This window comes from Momordica charantia, assembly GCF_013281855.1.
Source record: "Momordica charantia cultivar OHB3-1 chromosome 8 unlocalized genomic scaffold, Mcharantia_2.0 BLBB01000008.1, whole genome shotgun sequence".
Classification (NCBI taxonomy): domain Eukaryota; kingdom Viridiplantae; phylum Streptophyta; class Magnoliopsida; order Cucurbitales; family Cucurbitaceae; genus Momordica; species Momordica charantia.
In genome coordinates, this window is record NW_028275166.1 from 5,771,700 (window position 1) to 5,793,162 (window position 21,463).

Below are 21,463 nucleotides of genomic sequence, written 5' to 3' on the forward strand. Positions count from 1 at the left end.
AAAATCCACTTATTTTATCTCTTAGTTTTATTCAACCTTAAACTTTAATATAATCAACAAAAAATTTCAATTAAATAGGAAATACAAGTTGAATGCCGTATAAAGAAAAGACAAGTCAATTATTCAACATAATGATCAGTGAGATTGATATGTGAATTACCACAATTAAAATGGATTGAAATTTCAAAGTTGTTGCTATTCTAATTTCTAACCTCTAGGTGTCGTGTAGCATCCGTCCATGGACATTGCCGTCACAGAATTTTCAACTGGCACGGAACAGAGCCAATCGTAAGCCGATACGTGGCGGCATCGTCGCCGATCATTCCTTCGCGGTATTTCTCCAATTATTTATACTCGGAATCAGACAGCCCCAAAATATCTCTCATCTCCCCCAGTTACAGAGTTACAGTCAGTCCCTATGGAGCTCCCTACTGTAATCGCTCTCTTCTTCGCCATTCTTCTATCGGCGACGGTAGCGTACGGGGTATCTTCCGATCAAATCGACGGCGACGATCTTCTGATTCGTCAAGTCGTCTCCGGCGCGGACGATCGTCTCCTGACCGCGGAGCAGCACTTCGAGAACTTCAAGCTCAAGTTCGGAAAGAGCTACGGCAGCAGCGAGGAGCATGATTACAGGTTCCGCGTCTTCCAGGCCAACCTGCGCAGAGCGAGGCGGCACCAGAAGCTCGATCCCGGCGCCGTCCATGGCGTCACTCGGTTTTCCGATCTCACGGAGGCGGAGTTCCGTTCTAATTTCGTCGGAGTGAATCGGCTCCGTCTTCCAGCCGATGCTCAGAAGGCTCCGATCCTTCCGACGGAGGAGTTACCCTCGGACTTCGATTGGCGTGACCTCGGCGCCGTGACGCCGGTCAAAGATCAGGTATGAGCTCTGTTTTGTATTGGAGCCTTGGAGGTACGTTGATTTGTTTTGACTTGGAGAGAAGAAGTAATTGTTTTGAAATTGTTAGGGTTCTTGCGGCTCGTGCTGGTCTTTCAGTGCTGTTGGAGCGGTGGAGGGAGCTAATTTCTTGTCGACGGGAAATCTTGTTAGTTTGAGCGAGCAACAGCTTGTGGATTGTGACCATGAGGTTTGTGCCATTCCTTCCCTGCCTCCGCATCCTCTACCTACCTTTTTTTTCTTACTTGATTATTGTTTATTATTTTTATTTTTATTATTTTTCTGTTGCTGTCACGATACCTAGGTGTTTATGGCACAAATAAAAATTTGAAAGTTTTTTAAACTTTTAAAAAATAGATTTTTTTTTCTACATTTATCTGTCATAATTTAAGGGTGGTATGACTATATTTTTCTCATCTGTTGAGTGTTGTTGCAAAATATTAGATTATATACTTTTTAAGATAAAAATGTTAGAGAAAGTAGTCAGGATGCTTTTCGGCATTTACTGCCTTTTTTTTTCAATAAAATATAATAAATTTAATTTTTTGAGTCGTTTTTAAATAACATACTTGAAGGTATATACATTGTCATATATATGTTTAGTGTCTAGTATTTGGGTGGTTTTCAAGTCAGTTCCAATTTCGTGAAAAGATATAATTTCATCTCTTTTGTGTTAAATATTTTTCAATTAAGTCCATGCAATCAGTAAATATTAGGTTTGTTTATAAGTTTAAATCAACAAACATTTAGAATTGTTTTAAATAGTGTTGATAAATCCTTAAAATTTCAATTTTGTCTAATAATCTCACTAACTTTAATAGTGTCTAATAGATTTATAAACTTTCAATATTGTGTCTATAGGTCCCTGTCGTACTTGACATTTAAAAAAAAAATCAATAGACCTATCGTAATCAAAATTGATAGGTCGATGAGTTTTATAAAATGTCTAATAAATTAGGAATCAATTAGACTTAAAATTTGGAAGTTCAAAGACTTTGTTGACATTTTTAAGGATTTATCTGAGACTTATTTAACAATTTTTCATAGTTCAATGAAATATGAATTTTAAAATAGTAATTTTTATGAGTTCTGACGGATTGGTAGTATACTAGTATTTTAATGAGTCAATTTTCTATCCAAACGAAACCATTTTAGGTGAAATTACTAGGTTTTAAGTCATGTGAAATGAATAAGTTTCTAATCTTATAGGCTAGTACTATATCTATTTAATTAAATTAAAACATAGAGTACTTTTAACTCTTTTTCTTTTTGTTTCCAAAAAAGAAAAAACTCTTTTCTTTTTGTTTAAAAAAAGCTTTTTTTTAAATAATTTTAACCCAATTAGTAAAATTGATTTTGACATTAATGCATCATTTTGTCCATTAATTTTAATGGTTGTGGCAATAATGTTTAATTGAAAAAATTTCAATACATTAGGGAAGAATTTGAAACTTTTAAAAGATTTGGTTCACAAATAATAGGGCCAAAATATATACTTGAGTTATTTTTTTAAAGATAATACTTGAGTGCATTATGTATTTTAGAATTAGGAGGTAAATGCAAAAGAAGGAAGAAAAATTTCTTCTTTTTCAAAAATATAAATATGTATAAATTTTTTTAGTGATGGTAAGTAGAAAGATAGTTAGTAGTTAGTACTTGAGTATATATATTCTTCAATATATAGCAAAATATTAATAACACGTTTGGATAATTTTCTTTCTTTTTCTCTTTTACAAAAAAAAACTAATTTTTTTAGTGTACTTTTGGGTAGATTTCTATTTTCTAAAATAATTTGAGATTTCAACTAAAATTTAAATATAAAGTTATATTCTTAAAAACCACTCCTTCAACTTTTGAAATTCAGGTGGTTTTAACCTAATTTTAATTCTAAAAGACTCTATAAAAAAATTAAAAAAAATTCTAAAAGACATTTAGGATATAGAAAATTCCAACACAATTTGAGTTAGGTCCCGTTTGGAAGTTGATTTTGCAAGTGTTAAATTGATTAGGGGAGAATTTTAATAGTTTTTTTTTGGCCTTTCGTAAAGCAAATTATATATTAATTCAAATAAAATAACTTTTTCATTTACTTTGATATGTAAAATCCAGATATTAGCGAAAAGTTTCTAGATTGATTTTCCAGAAAATCTAGTACTTCCTTGGACAAACTTTATAAAATTCTCACTCTATTAGCCGAGCTAGCTCGCTTTGACCTCTATTCGCTTTTAATTACAACTCCAAACTAAGCCTTAATTATAAGAACTAAAAAAAAGTTGATTTTTTTTTCATTTGTTGAATTCTCAACTACTCTTTTCTCCCAGAAAAAAAAAAAAGAACTCAACTACTCGATAACGTCCAACCTTATGACGGTTGGTGAGAGTCGCATTAATGAATCTTAAAAGACTAAGAATGTGTTCGAGAGTGATGATAGAACAAGTGATTTTTTTTCCTTATCTAAAAAAATAACAAGTGATTTTGAAAAAAGAGATTTAAGTATAATTGATTTTTCAAAGTCACCATGAAAGATACCTTAAAAATTAATTTAAAGTGATTTTAAAATTTCCTAGAATCAATTTTTTCTTTAATTTAACAAACATGATCAATGAAAAGGGTAGTAATTTTGACAATGTAAAAAATGATTTTGGAATGTTACTGATGCTAAAATCTCTTTCGATTTTTTTATATCTATTTTTTTAAAAAAATACATTTTTGGTCATGATTTATAATTTATAAGTGATTTTGGATAAATCCAAAATTCCTTTTTTAAGTAATTTTTGGTCAACTACGTGGGAGATAATCTCCAAGTAATTTGTGTCAAACAATTAATAGCTAGAGTACTTGCAACCTAAACTTTGGTAATAAGAATATTCATGAAATGAACAATATTTTTCTCTAAATAACTTTTGGTGGATATGTTTTTATATATATATATATATATATATATATTTTTCCTCGAGTCCAACAATAAGTAGGGGTAGAGATTTGAAACTTTGACAGAGCAGTATCATTTTGTTGTTATTGAAAATAAAAGTATATGTTTTGTAGTGCGATCCGGAGGAATATGGTGCATGTGACGCAGGGTGCAATGGGGGACTAATGAACTCGGCCTTCGAGTATATTTTAAAAGCTGGGGGACTAGAGCGAGAGGAGGACTATCCTTACACTGGCACCGATCGTGGCCCTTGCAAATTCCAAAATGGCAAAGTTGCTGCTTCTGTAGCCAACTTCAGTGTCATTTCTAAAGATGCCGAACAAATTGCAGCTAACTTGGTCAAGAACGGCCCTCTAGCAAGTAATAAAAATTCTTCTCATTGTTCTTTTTCCACTCTATTTTCCCTTTTTTAACGAGGAGTTGGAGTAGATTTTTGGTATTAAGTTCTCTATAATTTTCAAACTTGAAAACTTTGAGCCAGTATGACCAAGAGATCTCAAGTCATTGTCAATCAGACGGCCTCTTTAAGGCATCTTTTTCCACTTAATTATTGATGTGTAACCTAAATTCCTTAACTCGACTCCTTTGTTTATAGTTCTTAGTTATCTGCATAAATCTGTATTAGATATATATCTATTCTCTTCACTCTCTTTGCCATCCATTCTTTTTCCACTTCTTTTCCACAAGGAATGTTTCGAACATTCACAATTTTGCGTATTCCCTCATATAGTTGAAACATTCATCCTTTATCAGCCATATTTTCTTGGTTTTCCCGAAAAATCTATACATTCTTTCTATGTTACCTCCTTTTCAATTTCATTCCCCATGGATTTCGAACATTAATCTCTGCCTATTTTCCCCATGCAGTTGCAATCAATGCAGTTTTCATGCAGACCTACATAGGGGGAGTCTCATGCCCATACATATGCTCTAAACGAAATTTAAATCACGGAGTGCTGCTCGTGGGGTATGGGTCGGGGGCGTTCGCTCCCATACGGTTGAAGGAGAAGCCCTATTGGATCATAAAGAACTCGTGGGGAGAAAGATGGGGAGAGAATGGCTACTACTTTATCTGCAAGGGACACAATACCTGCGGGGCGGAGTCACTGGTCTCGTCCGTGGCTGCTACCCAAAACTGAAACCAATTTAGGACTGTCATCAAGGTAACTTGTTGGGGCTCTGTAAATATGTTAGTTATATTATGGAGACTGGTGCGTTAAATCAAACGCTATTGAACTGAACTTGGTCGTCTCTTAGCTGCGATAGATATTGCTGGTGCCTAGTGATTATGCTGTATAATTTGTATGTTGAAGTAATGTTGCACTCCGTAAACCTATGGACTCTAGAAATGCAGACGTTTTAATTTAATCCTATGTTATTGTAATGTATGTTTGTGTTTTCTATTGGCTTTGTGTATGTTGAATTGAACTATCCAATAGGACCAGCAAATAAGAGCTAGTTCTAAAATATAAAATGCAAAAATTAGTTAGTCAATTTAGTTTAGGTAAATTTTGTTAATTTTGGTTGGTTTGATTTTAGTAGATTTAGCAGTCAGCTTGTTCTCTTTTTTTTTTTTTTAAAAAAAAAGTTTCATCGTTGGTTTTTTTATAAATTGATATGTTGGTTTGATATCAGTTTCGGCCAACAATTGACATAAAATCGATCTGTTTTTTAGGCCTATTTGTTATTGATTTTGTTTTCGATTTTGAAGATTAAACTTATAAAAACTAACTTTATTTATTTCTTTAGTTTTTCTATTTTTCAAAAGCATTTTTGAAACCTTTGTCAAATTTCATAACGATTTTGGTTTATTAAAAAATAAACAAAATAGTCAGAAAATAATCATACTATTTAAAAATAGAAAATAAAGTAATATGGTTTTTTAAAAACATTTGTAAGATCATTACTTTTTTCATCTAAAAGAGAGTAGCCTAAAAATCATTTGATATACGTGAGTGTCCAAGCTATATGAATTATTAATTCTTAAGGTCAGTGGTCATCCTGGGGTTTGAACCCATTTCTTCTTAATAACTCTAGTTTTTTTTAGATCAATGAGCTATCCAAGATGATTAACCTAACTAAAATTTTTAAAATCAAATTATTCATGAAGCGGTTATTTCCTCAGCTTTTGGATTTATTAAGAGCCTGGTAGATTAAACGTTGCATTATTACTCTTCCCATCATTTTAGACTAATAGTACATATGTTGAACCTTTCTAATCAAATCAATCTCATATTCCTATATAGAGATTATTTTCCTTCTTAAGTTCGACAACTACCGGTAGAGGTGAGAGATCATACTATCCATCTTAGAGTTGGTAAAAACCCATGTGTTTAAGCCATAAAATTTAAATTAAAAAAATTCATTTCATGAAGTGTCATTTATACATTTGTATCAAATTTAAACACAACCATCATTGTATGCGTGTGTGCGGACAATTACTTCAGGTAAAAATGTAATATATATCAACAAAAATTGTTCCTAATTATTTGGAGAAGAGTCAAAATATGCAGCCGTCGAATAAATTATAATAGAATGAGTTTTTAGATTGTACCTTTTGGCAGTTGAGTTGATGGCCATTGGCCAAGCTTCAAAAATATGTTCGTCTTGTCAGTTGTCACTCATCCTCGTCCCGAAGCGACGAAAACGAGAAGGGGGAAAATTTGAATCCATCACCTGCATAGAATTTGTTCTGAAACTCCACCCAGTGGAGCCTCAAGGCGTGTAGGAATGCGCTTAGAGTTTCCATAACTAGCAAAACTCCAACGGTTGCACAAATAAAAACAACAACTCCTACTGCTCGGATCATCAAACTATTGAACCTGCACATGTTTAGAACAACATGTTTATGGCCCTATTGATTCCTCGAGTGCATTTTCGTCGCGAAGAAAAAAAAAAGAAAGGTGTGGCAGTAGTACTAACCCCCAGGCTAGGAGAAGAATCTTGTCGTAGAATACACTCGACAACTCCGAATGGGCTAGACTGAATGATGAGAACAAGAAAGTAGACGAATAAGCATACAAATAAAGCAAGAAACACCAATGGCTCAAATATAAAGGATAGGACAATTCACGGAGAACAATGTGATAACTAAGTAGGTCATGTGCCCACGTGCCTCTCGAACTTTTTTTTTTTTTGAACAAGATACGAACTTTTTATTGATATATGAAAAGGAACAAAAATTGTTCAAAGATACAAACTCTCGAAGGAGTGAAAGAGAAAAACAAGAAATAGAAAATAAAACATAGGACAAGATTACACCTCTCGGACTTTTTTGTGAATAAGAATAATAGTTCATTTTTAGTTCAACATATGGGAGTAGAGATTCGAACCTCCAACCATTTGGTTGATGATATATACATTAATCAGTTAAACTATATTCAAGTCGGCTAAATAATAGTTATTTAAAGTTAGAAACTTAGAACTTCGTACATTAAATATAGGTATTATTACAAATCACACTGTTGTAGTTTATCTAGTTTGCAAATCATTTTTTTATATTTTAAAAATAGTTTCAAACATCCCTATAGTGAGCAAAATTAAAAAAAATAATCTATTTTTAGTTAAATTTTAACTATAATAGAATCAATACTCTGACTTGTTCTATGCAATTCCAATTTCACTAAAGCTAATTAATAGAAGGGTATAATCTACAAATTCGGAAACCACATGAATGTTTAAAACCATTCTTAAAACATAGGAGTATGATTGTCAACAAGGAAAAACATGATAGCGTATTTTGTACTTCTCTTCAAGAAAATAGCAATCAAGATTTGAATTTGTTGCTCTAAAGATATTAACCTAAACTGACATTTCGGATACTAATAGTATCACTGCATCACTAATTTAGTTATTTTAATTCATGCAGTAAATCCATCCATCTGATTGTCTCGTAAAGAAATTGACAAATTACTAGAAATGTTAATGCATCTAATATAATATTTATATTGTCAACCAGAGCATAGTTCAACTAGTTAAAGGATATATCATAAACCAAAAGGTCGGAAGTTTGAATCTCTACTCTCCCATGGAGTAGAACTCAAAAAGTGCGGCATTTAGGCTCAAAGAATGCTAAAATGTTATTTTTACCTGAGGGCCCATAGACGTAGATAGGACGCCGTATTAGAAACTGCACCAAGCACAAACTCAATGGTATGTATGAGTTGGTGTACAAAGACCTCACTGAAATCAAACTCCTCGTGGCTGTGGGAACCGTGGCTATGTTCTGTTTCATCATTGTCATCTGTGCTGTGAATTAGGGAGTAGGATTGGCCTTGATGCCTCTAGCAAAAACGAGATCAGCAACTGGTAGTGAATAACGAGGAAAAAGTACACAAAAATTATAAAAAAAGAATGCTATAACAGACTAGAAAAAATATAAAATGACTTACTTCTTCATGTTGTTTCTTCAAAAGAAAAGGCTTGGGAAGCAACATCCATGGCACAGCAATGAGGGCAGACAGAAGTAACATAAGCTGGTAGTGGAGAAATAACGTTATTTAGATTTAGTTTCTGTTCAGTAATACGATTATACGAAAAGAAATTTTGATGACATAAAAACGTCAAGAACCTGAAGGAACTTCTGTCCTGGAAAAAGCTGATTTTCACCCAGATCATCTGTAGGACTCAAGAACATATATATCATTATGTGATACAGATCAGCTTGAGATCCAGAGCACCATTTTACAATTATGAGAAGTGAGAGGTAACCAAATAAGCTGTTCAAGAATATCATTTGTGGAACAAATTGGTACCTGAAACAGGGAAACAAAGTTTACATTTTTGAGAAATTTTTTAGAACAAAAAAAATGGAATCTTCACACTTGAATAGAAGATGGGATTAAATATTACAAATTTGAAAAAGAAATGCAAATATCAAATATGTAGTTCTGATTCAGGACATAGTTGTTTTGAGATGTTCACATCTCAACAAACTCATTAAAGAAAATCTTCAACGTTACATTTCTTGAAGAGACATAATTGACTAATTTATTAAAAAAAATAAAAATTTACTATCAAATGCATATAATTTACTACATTACATTTCATGAAAAGATCCATCACCCAGAGGAATTTCAATACGTAGAAAATTTTAAACAATTAACCTTTCAGAAAGAGTGCCAATTAATTAACAGTCCAATAAAGAAATGATTTTACCGACAGATACGAAGGATCCAATAAGTGCAACTCACCAGATGTTGATGTTTTCTCCAAAGAATTTCGCATTGAAGTAACTCAATATAATTCCAAGATTCATTTGAGCTACTCCCAGTAGGATAGACATCTTCATCTTCAAAGAGTTGAGAAAAGGTAACTCACTTCGAGTACCATGCCACTTAGGATCCACACCAAAGAGATATGTATCACGAACCTTTATGAGACCAATGGTAGTAGCATCCCTGAAAAAAGAGGGATGTAAGTCACTCTTGGAGGAAAATAGCTCAAAAAAGAGTCAACTTACATTATTTAGTACCTGCATGATGTATCACGACAACCATAAGCAGAAGGCCCAAACAGTTCAAACGGGACAGAAAAGAATTCATTATAAATCAGTCCTGTGTAGATTGAAAAAAGTGCCATCATCATGATAACATAACGTCCCCCGAAAGTCATTTCAATGATATCTCCAAGTTTCTGTAGTTAACAAGGCCAAATAAGTTTATCTTTGCGGACAAGGGAAATTCACATTCATTTGTTTACAAGACATTGGCAATTACCTCACTGGAAAATTTTTTCTCCCTTGTTATAAAATATAATGTTGCCAGCAACAAGCATATGCCATGGCCCCAATCACCAAACATTACAGCAAAAAGGAAAGGGAATGTGATAATCGTGTAGACTCCAGGATTTGCTTCCTGATACTTAGCAACCCTGCATTTCACTATTTACCTTAGGCATCTGTACAATAAATACATTTGGAAATATAAAGTAAACACAAAAGAATTAAATCCACCATGGGGAATGAGTATAATTTAGATAAAAAATGTCCCCCTTTTTTTGCCAACTCTCATGGAGAACTTAAAACGAAATAGTTTAGACATTCAGCATGGTGAAATTTTCTGCACGCTGACAAATGCAACATGAGAAATATAATATTATACAACTTAAACCGTACAATTCACAAGTATCAACAAACTACACATTGAAATAGCGGTACTTCTTTTTTCATAGGCATAATAATATGGGCAAGGGTTGAACTTTATCCTCTGCAGTTCATTGGGTACTCAAGATTATACGTCCTCTCCATTCCCATCGATCAATAAACAAATGAAATCCCTTATTTTCTCTTAACCAAAAAAACGATTGGAAATAGTGTCAACATCCCTTAGTGTTCTTTGTTTACCCAAACTCTTATCAAAGTCCTTCGCCTTCCTAAATATGAGCATGAAACCAGACTCCTGAAAGAATAAAAAGACAACAGAATTTGATTGAACTCACCCATATGCATCCACGATTTCTTGAAATGAAGAAGTAAATTTGTTTGTACGGAAATATGTTGGTGGTGCTTCCTTCGTACGCAAAACATGAAAGATAGCCTCAATTTGTGATTTGCTGTCATAGGTTGCCTTATGCATTGCATTTTGAATCTGCTATGAATCTAGGCCAAGTTAACTAAAAAGTATCTCAAATATGTTTCGATTGCACCTTGTACCATAATGATTTAGAAGAACATGTTGATCTCAGACAATGTTATAAAACGCTAAAGGAGGCCTTCAGCCTCAATTTAAATTTAAAAATTACAAAAACCTAAATTTGTGTGATCAAGTATCATTAAACATAATAGTTATATAAAAGTATAAAAAGATCCCCCTATCAATTGCCACTTAATAAGAATTCTAAAAAGACATGTTCAACATCACTACTATTATCAGTAATAGGATTGACTTAATCTTTAAATTTTTGTCTTCAACGTTTTTTAAAAAGGCTATGTTATAAAAATAGTAATAGATTTAATTGTCACAACTCGTATATTAGCATTCCATACACAAAGAAATCTTTAATTTTTTTTTAAATAATTAAGCAAATTAACATTATTCTTCTAATCATTCACATGACATGACTAAGTCTCAGTGTGTTTTCATTGATGCGTAAGCTTCTTAGAATCCAAAGAAAGCATAAGTCTCGAGGCTAAAAATTAGAGCCTTGCTTCAAGGGGAGCTTCAAGGCGTAAGCAGCATTTTAAAACATTGATTTCAGAAATAAAACTCTGGAAACAAACCTGATTTGTAGCAAGAACAGGACACCAACCTTCACCAACAAGGCATTTCTTCGTTACATCAACACTGAGCATATTCAAAGTGTGGTAAATAGATTTTTCCTTCTTTACCTACAAAGTCAAAGAACAGAGTTCAGTGAGAATGCAGAAGTATACAAGCCTGCAAGCAGGCTACACACATACATACATTAGCCCAAAATGAAAAATGAAGTTGTGAGTAAACAATACAGTAGTCAGTAAAATATCACTTTGCAAGTAAGGATTTTCAAAGCTCACTAAATTTCAAGGAAGATATTTGAAACAAACCAGAAGATTCCACTGCTCATATTGATGGCCAATTGTCTGAAAGAGTTTACTTCGATGCAGTTTCCCCACATCAATGGTAGTCTTCAATTCAGAGAGTTTTCCAGACACCTGCAACTCATCACAACTTCAAACTGTGATTAGGTGCAACAAGAAACTAGCAATTGGATCTTAAGTCTAAAAATCTGAGGATGCACTCAAAATCATAATTAATGGCTACACATTGATATATCCTCCCGAATTATTTGTTTTTACAAACATCTAATTATGCACGTCAATTCTTGAATATGACATTTGTTAGATGTGTAGAAATCCAAGTGTCTAGGTATCAGATGTGGGTATATCAAATTTGGACGATAATTCTCGTGCACTACTGGCACAAGCAGTTGCAATTGACAATAGTCCAATTTTTCTCATCCTATGACTGCCTCCTGATTACTGATATTTCAATCATAGCATTCTCGCCTTTTTGCTCATTTTTCAAGCATTCGGAACGGGCATTCTCATCAGCTAGCTACCTTGAATTTTGAAAAGACTTTGTCAGGATGACATGTACAAAATGGAATGAAGTGTTGTGTCTATTCTGAAACCACAGGAGAGAGAAAACCGTGCTACAGCTGGTATAATGTGGCTTTCTTAGTCTTCTCACAGTTAACCCAGAAGTTATCTATTAGTATTCTGGGTTCCTTATCCCTATAGAGAAGGATTGTTGAGTAGCCAAAGAGTTCTACAAGTCTCTTAGTTTCTTTTCTGTAATTATCCTTTTTGTATGAATAACTTGTTTCTAACCATTTTGGCAGGTTCTACTCCTCAGAATATTTGATGTAATTCTTTTTGTACCATAACAACTTGTTTCTCATCGTTTAGATACGGATTTTGTACCTCCCTGTTTCTTAGACTAAGTGGAGTCCTGGTCTAATAGGTTTAATCTTTTCAATATATAAATATATATCTTATATATTGTTTTTGTTTTTTTCACCCAGGAAAAACTATCTAATTTGTATCATATAATTATATGTTGCTTCCTAAGAATTTTATGCAAAATATATCAATGGTCCGTAATCTTCTACTCGGTAATTCTCAATTTGGTCCTAATCTTTTAAAAACCTCAATTCTACCCTTAATTTATATACAAAAATTCTATCACGTCCTCATAGAGCTAATATATCATTAAATTATTATTTCATTAATATATTTTGACATGTGAGCATATCACTTAAACGTGGTATTTGGAAAAAATTGATTTTGTTCATGAGCAAATTAGACTTTGCTGACGAACTGGTTGGATTTCATGCCACTTGGATTGCTGATGGGCAGGTTGGAGTTCATGAAATATCCAGGATATTCTAGCACATTTTATAGTGAAAATTTGAATGAGTAAAGAAAAGATATTCAACCTACGGCTTGGAATTTTATGCCATTTTGCGAGCTTTGAAACATCAGCAAGACTACCTAGTTTACAACCAAGTAGTTCTATTTTCTGATGGAGCTGAATAAGACATTGGTATGGTATTCATTGGTCAAAGATCCTGGTTTTTGGTTTCTTGCATAATTTGAGGGAAATATTTAGGTTGAATATCTCAAATTGTTCCTAATCTTTTAGGTAATTCTAAATTTGGTCCTTAATCTTTTAAAAATCTCAATTTTACCCTTAATGCATTTTAATTAAGTCATTCCATAAAAAAGAATGTTAAAAGTATGTCATTAGAAAGTTACCGTGTCATTAAATTATTATTTTATTAACATATTTTGGACATGTGAGCATGCCACTTGGATATGCCGGTCCGAGAAAATTGATTTTATTCATAAGTGAGTCAAATTTCCCCAATGGGTGGGTTAGATATCATGTGTTGAATAGTATATGAGTGGCATATCCACCCATCTGAATATGTTAATAAAACAATAATTTATGACACATCAACATTTTGCTAATAAGCTCTTACATTTCTTTTAATGAAAAGACCTAATTGAGAATTTTTAATAAATAAAAATGTTAACATTGAGAATTTTAAAAGATCGTTCAATTAAGGATGAAATTTTAAAAGATTAAGTATCAAATTAAGAATTACCTAAAAGATTAGGGACTATTTGGTATATTTAGCTAAATACTTGAGCAGCTCAAAAGTCGAATCCTACTGTAATTCTAAAAACCAACTAATTGAGAGGAAAGAAGACAAATATAGATCATAACGTGACAAACCCAGCTTGATAACTCAGATTTGGCAACTTAGAAACCTCTTAAAACTGAAAAGAATGAAGCAATCTATCTTAATAGGGAATCCACGGCATTTAGGTATGCTATGGGAAGACAAGAGCTAACTGTGATATATGCATGCTGCAACTCTTTTCATACCAAGGAACCTAGAAACTCCCTAAACAACTGCCAAAGTGAGGCAAATAAAACTGATACATTAGTGGGCCTAAGGAAATAGAAAACCTTAAGCCATGCACAGCACTGCTGGACCTAATGAAGCATTGCTGGTCAATCATTCCTGGTAAATTTTTCACAAGACGAACTGGTGAAATTTCTTCAAGTTTTTGTTCAGAATATGCTCCAGTTATAAGGCAGGATTTAATCTATAAGCAACCTAAATCTGGATGGTGTAAATCAACTAATAACTAACGTCCATAACCCCCTTACTGGAATAAAAGTTGCAACAAAATATACAAATACGCCAAATACAATTTTACAGAGGACAACAATCTATCCCTCTTAAAAGGAAGCACTCTTCCGGAAAATATGTAGAAAGCTTCTATCTATTTGAAGCTTTTTCTTAGACACCATAATTATTTACAATAGTAAACTATCTTTAACACAATTAGTTTCAATGGACATCTATTCAGGGCTGAATGAAATATTGTTGAAAAGCTTCATAAAAGATTGTAAGACTTGAATTTATTGTTACAAATAAAGTATAGTATCTTGATTTCAAGAAACTTCTGTTATAAACAAAGACAAGTATTCCTTTAATATATTCTTGCTTTTATTAAATATCTTCCTTTTGTCTAATTGAAGCTTTTTGGTAATCTCATTACCTGTATGCTTGAGCTAGATCCTTAATCAAGCCCTCCCTTTTGTAGATGTTATTCATCAAGGCATTAATTTATTATTTGGAAAAGGAATCATAAGTATCTTTGCTCCCTTGAACAACAATCTCTTTTCATCCCTACTTGCAGGAAACACTCACTTTCTACACTCTTCATACACTTGAATAATACCAACTAATACACTTGAATAATACTTACTAATTCATATGTTAGTAAATCTTGTTTTCATTACTGCCGACATGAACATAGCTCAGCGGTAAAGGTAAATGTATCTATCCTTCCCCTCGAGGTTAGAGGTTCTCACATCCCAAATTTTTTTACTCAAAATATTGTCCGTTGTGCTTAAGCTAATGGAGAAAACACATGAGAAACTCTGGCTTATGCAATGACTAAGAGTTCTTGATTCATAGTTTGTATGAGCATGTGTCTTTCTTTCCTTTTTCCCTTTTTTGTCTTTTTTTCTCCTCTTTTTAAAATTAAGGAACAAGGTATAATATATTGAGCCAAACAAAAAGGTTATATCCTAATGGTCCGGGTGATTAAAGCCACCATGAGAAAACTACTACATGTAACTTCTCCAGTTCAAATTAATCAAAAAAGAATGTTGGGACCAAAGAAATAACACTTCCCAACCAGAGAGAGAGAGAAAGAGAGAGGAAATCATTGAAGAAAAATGCACCAACAAACGTGATTACCTCTGTTATCATCTGCAATTGTTTGCCCAAGTCATCAGTGAATGGATATCGGTTTGCACCAAAAGCTTCACATATTTTCAGGATTTTATTCTTTGCTCTCTCTCCGGAAAAGAATATGACAAACACATTTTTCTCGACCTGAAATTAAGATGTGACAATCGAAGGACATTAAAGAACATTTGTAAAAAGGAATTAATTCAGAGGAAAATTTTCAAGAAAATGACTAAAATTTTGACCCAACTCCATATTTGTTGACTGTTTATTTTTTATTTTTTTCTTTTTAATTTATGATACACCATATTTGTTGACTGTAAACCAATTATAGAAAGGTAAACAACTAGAATTCGGCCTTTTGTAAAGCTGACTTCAGTAACTAAAGGATTCCCGTTGCTAACCTTCTCACCAGATACAGGATCAGTGACAGAACCATCAACCACAGCTTGTCTCAGGTACATGTTGCCCCTAGTTGAACGAAACAAAATCCTTTCAAAAGCCATTGACTTTTCTCTTGGAACAAGACCACTGATATATCCTAGTTTTACTTGTTTCATTGGATCCGTTGTCATTTCCTACAAGACACAATAAAGTCCCATCTCCAACTCAAAAGAGCACAAGTAATGACCAACCAATACGAAGACAATAAACACATACTTGTTCCAATAATAGGGGACTGTCAATGGATCCTTCCTTGTTTTGCTGCACTTCCAGTTCCCTTTGCTGAGCTGCAGCTATGCTTTGAGCTAGCTGGAAAAACTCACCGACCTGAAATCATAAAAACAGTGGTAACCCATCTCCTGCAAATTACAGAAATTCCAAGTAATTGCCAAAAAAATTGATAAGTTACTTTCTTTATTGATCAAAGATCATATAATAACCTAGATGCAGTACTATGCAATATTAATAAAGAGTAAAGGAACTAATAGAACTCTGATAACCCCTTATCAATAAATGCACCCCACACCTTCTGCAGTACAAGCTTATATTCCAATAGCTCACTATGATTGCGTTGTAACTTTTCGTTGTTGTCATTTATCTCTAACAACTCTGCCTCAAGTTCTCCAAGTTTAACCTGCCAAAATCAAGAAAAGCCTACTAGATTTAAATCATCAAAGAATTTATAAAGTCTAATAATAATAATAAGGAAGAAGAAGACTCCACATCATATAATCTGAGTACCTCTAAATTATCCAGATCTAAACCAGGAACCCCTAGAGAATTTGTTGAGGGTGATAAACCAGCCCTTGCCATTTGATCCCTGAAAAACCGTAGCTTGCGAGCCATTTCCCCACATCTTTTAATCTGTTTGGTAAAAGTAGCAAGCAACAAACACCATTAAATTAAATATAAAAGATTTTGTTCATAACAATTGCACATAACTTTTTCCAATTAAGTGTCAACTAACTGTCAAGAGTCAATGAGAAATGAGGCAAAAAGACAGGGATGCATATTTTACACTTATTTCCTACATCAAGACCGTCAATACTCATTACATAGTGAGGGATTAAAAGTTCTATTTCACAGTGTAATCAATATGGGAAAGTAGGGAACTGATTCAGAAAATTAAAAGCATTCCACCAGCTAGAGGTTTCAATGTTCTTTTAGCCAATGGTAAATATATCTAGTAACACGTGGTCTTGGTACTACATGACATTTGAAATTAAACCCTTCACATTTAAGCCACAAATACAGCTGCAACTATAATACATCAGTAGAACCTATTATAAACTATGGACTGAAGCCCTACACAGCTATTACCTGTAAAGCAACAATTCAACTTATAAGATATGACACTAATAGCACACGTATAGTCAATGTGACTGTCATTTAGAAGTTAATCATACAGGGCCAAATAGCAGCTAGAAGCACCCGTTTATGCACAAAAAAGAAAGGAAACGGAAAATACTCTATAGTTGTGTACTTGTAAGCATGTTGGAAAATCTCTAGCATTTTTTTTTTTTATAAAAAACCAAACTTACATTGAGAGAAATGAAAAAAAATACAAGGGCATTAAAAAAACAGCCTAACAACCCCTATAGAATGGGGCTCCAATACAAGAATAACACCTAACTGATAATTACAAAAGACCTAAGACACCAAACCCCACAAGGAAGTATATATTTATAACCACAAGTGCAAATGTAATATAATTGAAGTAACACTCATAACAATAACATTGCATTCCCATATGGTTCAATCGTACTAGCTATAAAATTTTCTACGTCCACACTTCTCCAAAATACGCATTCTTTTTTTATGCCAGGTAAAGCTTGCACATGTTGCCCCCAAGGGATAGCTCAATTGGCTAGGACTTGGTATCACTTGATCATACTGATTTAGAGGTCTCAAGTTCGAACCTTATGGTGAGTTTAATATCAAAATGACAAAAACTCTTGATGTCTCCCAGATCCAGGCCTTGGCGCGGTTGCCCCTGGGTATAGGAGCACAAAGGTCCGATTCTCAGTTATCAAAAAAAATGAATAAAAAAGGCGCTTGCAGGTGTCGGACCATCTAATTGCTTAGTCTCTAGGGACGGTGTAATGATGAAAGTTATAACTTACTGTTTTTCATGTAACAACCAGGAATATAAATTACAAAAATAAAAGATCAGTGTCTTGATCAAGTAAGACAGACTATTGGGTTCCCAGATAAAGAATGAAATCACATTTTCTAAAAAAATTTATATTAATGTTATCCACCTCAAAAGTCTTAATACAAATCTGAATTTGTATCATGTAAATTATTGAACCAAATCAGGACGAGTGGAAGTTTCTTTGCATCAAGGTAGTCAGATTCAACAACAACAATAAAAAAAAAAGGTTAAAAAATAAGTTCAAAAAATAATAAAAATCCAAGTATCCAGGCAACTCATTCTGCTATGTTACCAAATCCCCCAATAAACTAATACTATCCGTTTATGGCAATTATATGCTGCTACGATTACAAGAAGGAACAGAGCATTGCACATAAATCAGAGAAATAGTAAACACACATGAGTAGCATACGTCCGCTGGAATGGGCTTCTAGACGCATTGAGCTGAAAAGGAAAAGCAAACTATCAGTTGCTATCTACAAGAATAGAAACTTGTGGAAAGCAAAAGAAAAAGCAAGCATTCAACTTTCAAGCATAATGCAAAGATGTCAATAAGATAAATTAACAATGATGTCTGCCAACCTAAAACACATAAAATAAATCTTGACCAAGTAAAAATATATTTTGTAAACAAAATGAAATACACTTGAGAATCTTTAATTGCTAAACTATAATCAAGGAATTATCATCAAAAGAAAAAATTAAAATTAAAGATCTCGTACAAAACTTTAGAAATCTACATTAGCCTTTACAAAAATTTAATTCAAATAGCAAACTCAGAATTACAATGACATTGACGATTACAATCTAACGTGATAACCAAGGTGATCCACTTGTGGATATGTAAAAATATGTAAGGTAGACAAAATGAAATCCACTTGTGAATTCTTAATTGCTAAATATAATTCAAAAATTATCATCAAAATAAAAATAATAATAATAAAAAAGAAAGATCACGTACATGACTTTAGAAATCTACATTAGCCTTTACGAAAACTAAAATCAAATAGCAAAACTCAGAATTACAATGCCAATGACGAACAGGAACCAAGAAACGGAACCTAACATGACAACCAAGGTGATCCACTAGTAAATATGTAAAAATACGTTCTGTAGACAAAATGAATCCAGTGTAAATTCTCAAGTGCAAAAGTATAGTCCTGGAATTGTCGTCAAAATAAATAAATTAGTTAATTAAAGATGACGAGCAGAACTTTAGAAATCTACATTAGCCTTTACGGAAGTTAAACTCAAATAACAAACTCATAATTACAATGACAATCATGATTAGGAAAGACGAGACGCAACCTAGCATGATAACCAAGGTGAACCTCTTGAGAATATGTAAATATATGTTTTGTACGCAAAATGAAATCCATTCGTGAATTATTAATTGTTAAAGTATCATCCAGAAATTATCATCAATGGTAAAAATTAGATCACATATAAACCTTTAGAGATCTACATTATCCTCCAAAATCTCAAACTCGGAATTACAACGATAATGACGACTAGGAACGAAGAAACGTAACCGAACATGATAAACAAGAAGATCCATCACTAGAAGATAATTTCCAATGCAATGTGACTCACATCGTTGAATTGGAAGAGACCGAGGTCGCCGAGGTAGGAAATCGTCCGGTGCGCTGATTCATTAGGAATGATCAGCTGCGCCAATTGCATCGGCTCCGATCGTAGCAGATCCATGGGAAAAACAATCAAGATCTCCGGTTACGGTAAGAAAATAATGCATAGAAACGCCAGTCTCCGGAGAGAAATGCACGGCGGTGACGGCAGATCGGGAGGAATTCCGCGGGAAATGATGAACTGAAATTGTAGCCAGAGAATCATATAATTTGTCGTTCTGCTTGTGACCGTTGGGCCATTTCGCTCCTTTTTACGGCGATTCGACGTGTCTTCGTTTGCTCGCGCATAAAATTTGATTTCTCAACGACTCAAAATTTTCAACCCTCGCGCCACGCTTTGATCTTGCCTTGCCTTAAACGCACCGCTTCAGCACTACAAAGTTGCAAACGGCTCCAATCTTCATTTTTTTTCTTTTTTTTCTTTATTTATTCTTTTTGAGGTTCAGATGAGTCGAATCAACGACCTTTTTACAAATTCTGCTCATATATTTTTACGGTTTAAAATATAATTAAATATATAGTTAAATGCTTGTAATTCTATCTAATCTTTTAAAAATTTTAATTTCTTTTAGTACAACAGGTAAATGTGGGAATCGAACTCACAACGTATTGGTTGAAGATATATGTCAATTATTACTAAGCTAGACTCGTTTTGGTTAATTTTATTATTTTTTCTAAATTATTTTTTATTATATATGTGTGTGTTAGAAACTTAGAAGAATAGTAATGTAAAAGGTTTTGTAATCTCTCAATCAAGGCTCGTTTGATAAGTTTCTGTTTCTTGTTTCTAATTTTCTGAAAAAATCTAAATATTTTACAACTAATTTTGTTTGTTGTTTCTAATTAAGTAAAAAGATTATTTTATCATACTTGAATTCTTAGAAATTCGAATCATGCAATACATTTTTCTTCATTAAAAATAAAGAAACAGAAATAAGAAATAGAGACCTTACCAAACGGGCCATAAACTTTTACAGCTCATCTATTTCTAATTTTATTTCTCTCACTAAAATTTTTGCCTCTCAATCTCGCAAATTTTCCTCTCCTATGTACCGATTCAAAATTGTGTTACTCCTCATTTTGGGATAAAGTTTCAAACATTATATTAAAAATATAAGTTTAAGTAATATTTTAGTCGTGTGTAATTGATTAATTTTGATCCATATACTTTCGAAACATTCATTTTAGTTTATGCACTTTCAAATTTTATTCGTTTTAGTTTTTGTACTTTCAAACTCTTTGTTTTTTGTTCTTGTACTTTTAAAAAGTGACCAAATTAATCTTTATTTACAAAATTATAATACAAATTTTATACACAATACGAATACTAATAAAAATATATAATTACATTTCAAGAAATTTAGTGAGTGAAATATCATGCTTACACTATGATAGAAAGAAATGAGATACAAATTAAAATGAAGGGACCAAAATGGTCACAATATAAAGATTAAAATTGACGTTTTGAAAGTATAGAGACTAAAACGAACCAAAGATAAAAGTACACAAACTAAAATATCATTTTGAAAATTCATGAATAAAGATAGTATTGAAATATATATATATATTTTTTTTCTTTTTTTGTTATAGGGAGCAAAAATGATCCAAGCGAGACGAGAGGTTGGATCGTGAAGCTCGAGATCATTGACAAAGAGGGCCGGCCCATAACGAAAGGGTCGGCCCATTCTTGAAGACCGACCCGCCTTGGCGTTGAGGCCTCCTCGGCGCCTTGACGCCGGCTTCTAGTCTTGTTCTCCGGGTCAAGATGCCACCCGATTTCTTCCGTCCGATTCCTATGTCAACCGACCGAATACCCCTACTCGGTGCCGAGCCCAACATTATGTTGTCTACGAATTACTGGGCCTTCACAATTTATCTAGGGCTCATTTAGAAGGTTCTGAAAACCTTCCAAGCGACTATAAATCAATCACGCTGCCTAACCCTAAGGTAAGCCGAATTCAACCTTGAAGAATCCCTGATAATCAAGCTTGGTACGAATCTTGGGAGGAATCGAGGGAGGATAATCCATGCATCAACATATATATATATATATATAGTCAAATCTTAACCCAAAGAAATTCACTTTTACACAATGTTCGTTTCTAAATATCTAACCTAAAAAGTAATATCTAAAA

The 21,463-nt window shown here is 33.2% G+C and overlaps 2 protein-coding genes across 2 annotated transcripts; one reads left to right on the plus strand and one right to left on the minus strand.

The window, feature by feature from the left end:
* Window positions 1-369: 369 nt before the first annotated feature.
* Window positions 370-5,233, plus strand: LOC111014075 (cysteine protease RD19A-like). Its single transcript, XM_022288690.2, has 4 exons — window positions 370-880; window positions 969-1,088; window positions 3,944-4,190; window positions 4,698-5,233. Exons 1-4 carry the CDS (start codon window positions 419-421, stop codon window positions 4,967-4,969), a joined length of 1,101 nt encoding a protein of 366 aa, XP_022144382.1. The 5' UTR covers window positions 370-418; the 3' UTR covers window positions 4,970-5,233.
* A 943-nt stretch (window positions 5,234-6,176) lies between these two features.
* LOC111014074 (V-type proton ATPase subunit a2) lies at window positions 6,177-19,734 on the minus strand. Its single transcript, XM_022288689.2, has 18 exons — window positions 19,276-19,734; window positions 18,082-18,126; window positions 16,269-16,391; window positions 16,054-16,161; window positions 15,744-15,854; window positions 15,488-15,661; window positions 15,093-15,230; window positions 11,353-11,460; window positions 11,050-11,157; window positions 10,269-10,417; window positions 9,548-9,701; window positions 9,304-9,464; window positions 9,023-9,229; window positions 8,401-8,584; window positions 8,222-8,305; window positions 7,920-8,113; window positions 6,753-6,812; window positions 6,177-6,652 (listed from the first exon to the last, which is right to left on the minus strand). The coding sequence occupies exons 1-18, from the start codon at window positions 19,387-19,389 to the stop codon at window positions 6,448-6,450; spliced, it is 2,427 nt and encodes an 808-aa protein (XP_022144381.1). The 5' UTR covers window positions 19,390-19,734; the 3' UTR covers window positions 6,177-6,447.
* Between the last annotated feature and the right edge of the window lie 1,729 nt (window positions 19,735-21,463).

Bases quoted from the DNA above. Each gene is read 5' to 3' on its own strand.
- LOC111014075 (XM_022288690.2), top strand. From the start codon at position 419: ATGGAGCTCCCTACTGTAATCGCTCTCTTCTTCGCCATTCTTCTATCG. The intron at 881-968 runs GTATGAGCTCTG...TGAAATTGTTAG, and splicing joins TGACGCCGGTCAAAGATCAG to GGTTCTTGCGGCTCGTGCTG. The intron at 4,191-4,697 runs GTAATAAAAATT...TTCCCCATGCAG, and splicing joins CAAGAACGGCCCTCTAGCAA to TTGCAATCAATGCAGTTTTC.
- LOC111014074 (XM_022288689.2), bottom strand. From the start codon at position 19,389: ATGGATCTGCTACGATCGGAGCCGATGCAATTGGCGCAGCTGATCATT. The intron at 15,231-15,487 runs GTTAGCAACGGG...TCTTAATTTCAG, and splicing joins ATCCTGTATCTGGTGAGAAG to GTCGAGAAAAATGTGTTTGT. The intron at 9,230-9,303 runs GTACTAAATAAT...CTCTTTTTTCAG, and splicing joins TGTCGTGATACATCATGCAG to GGATGCTACTACCATTGGTC.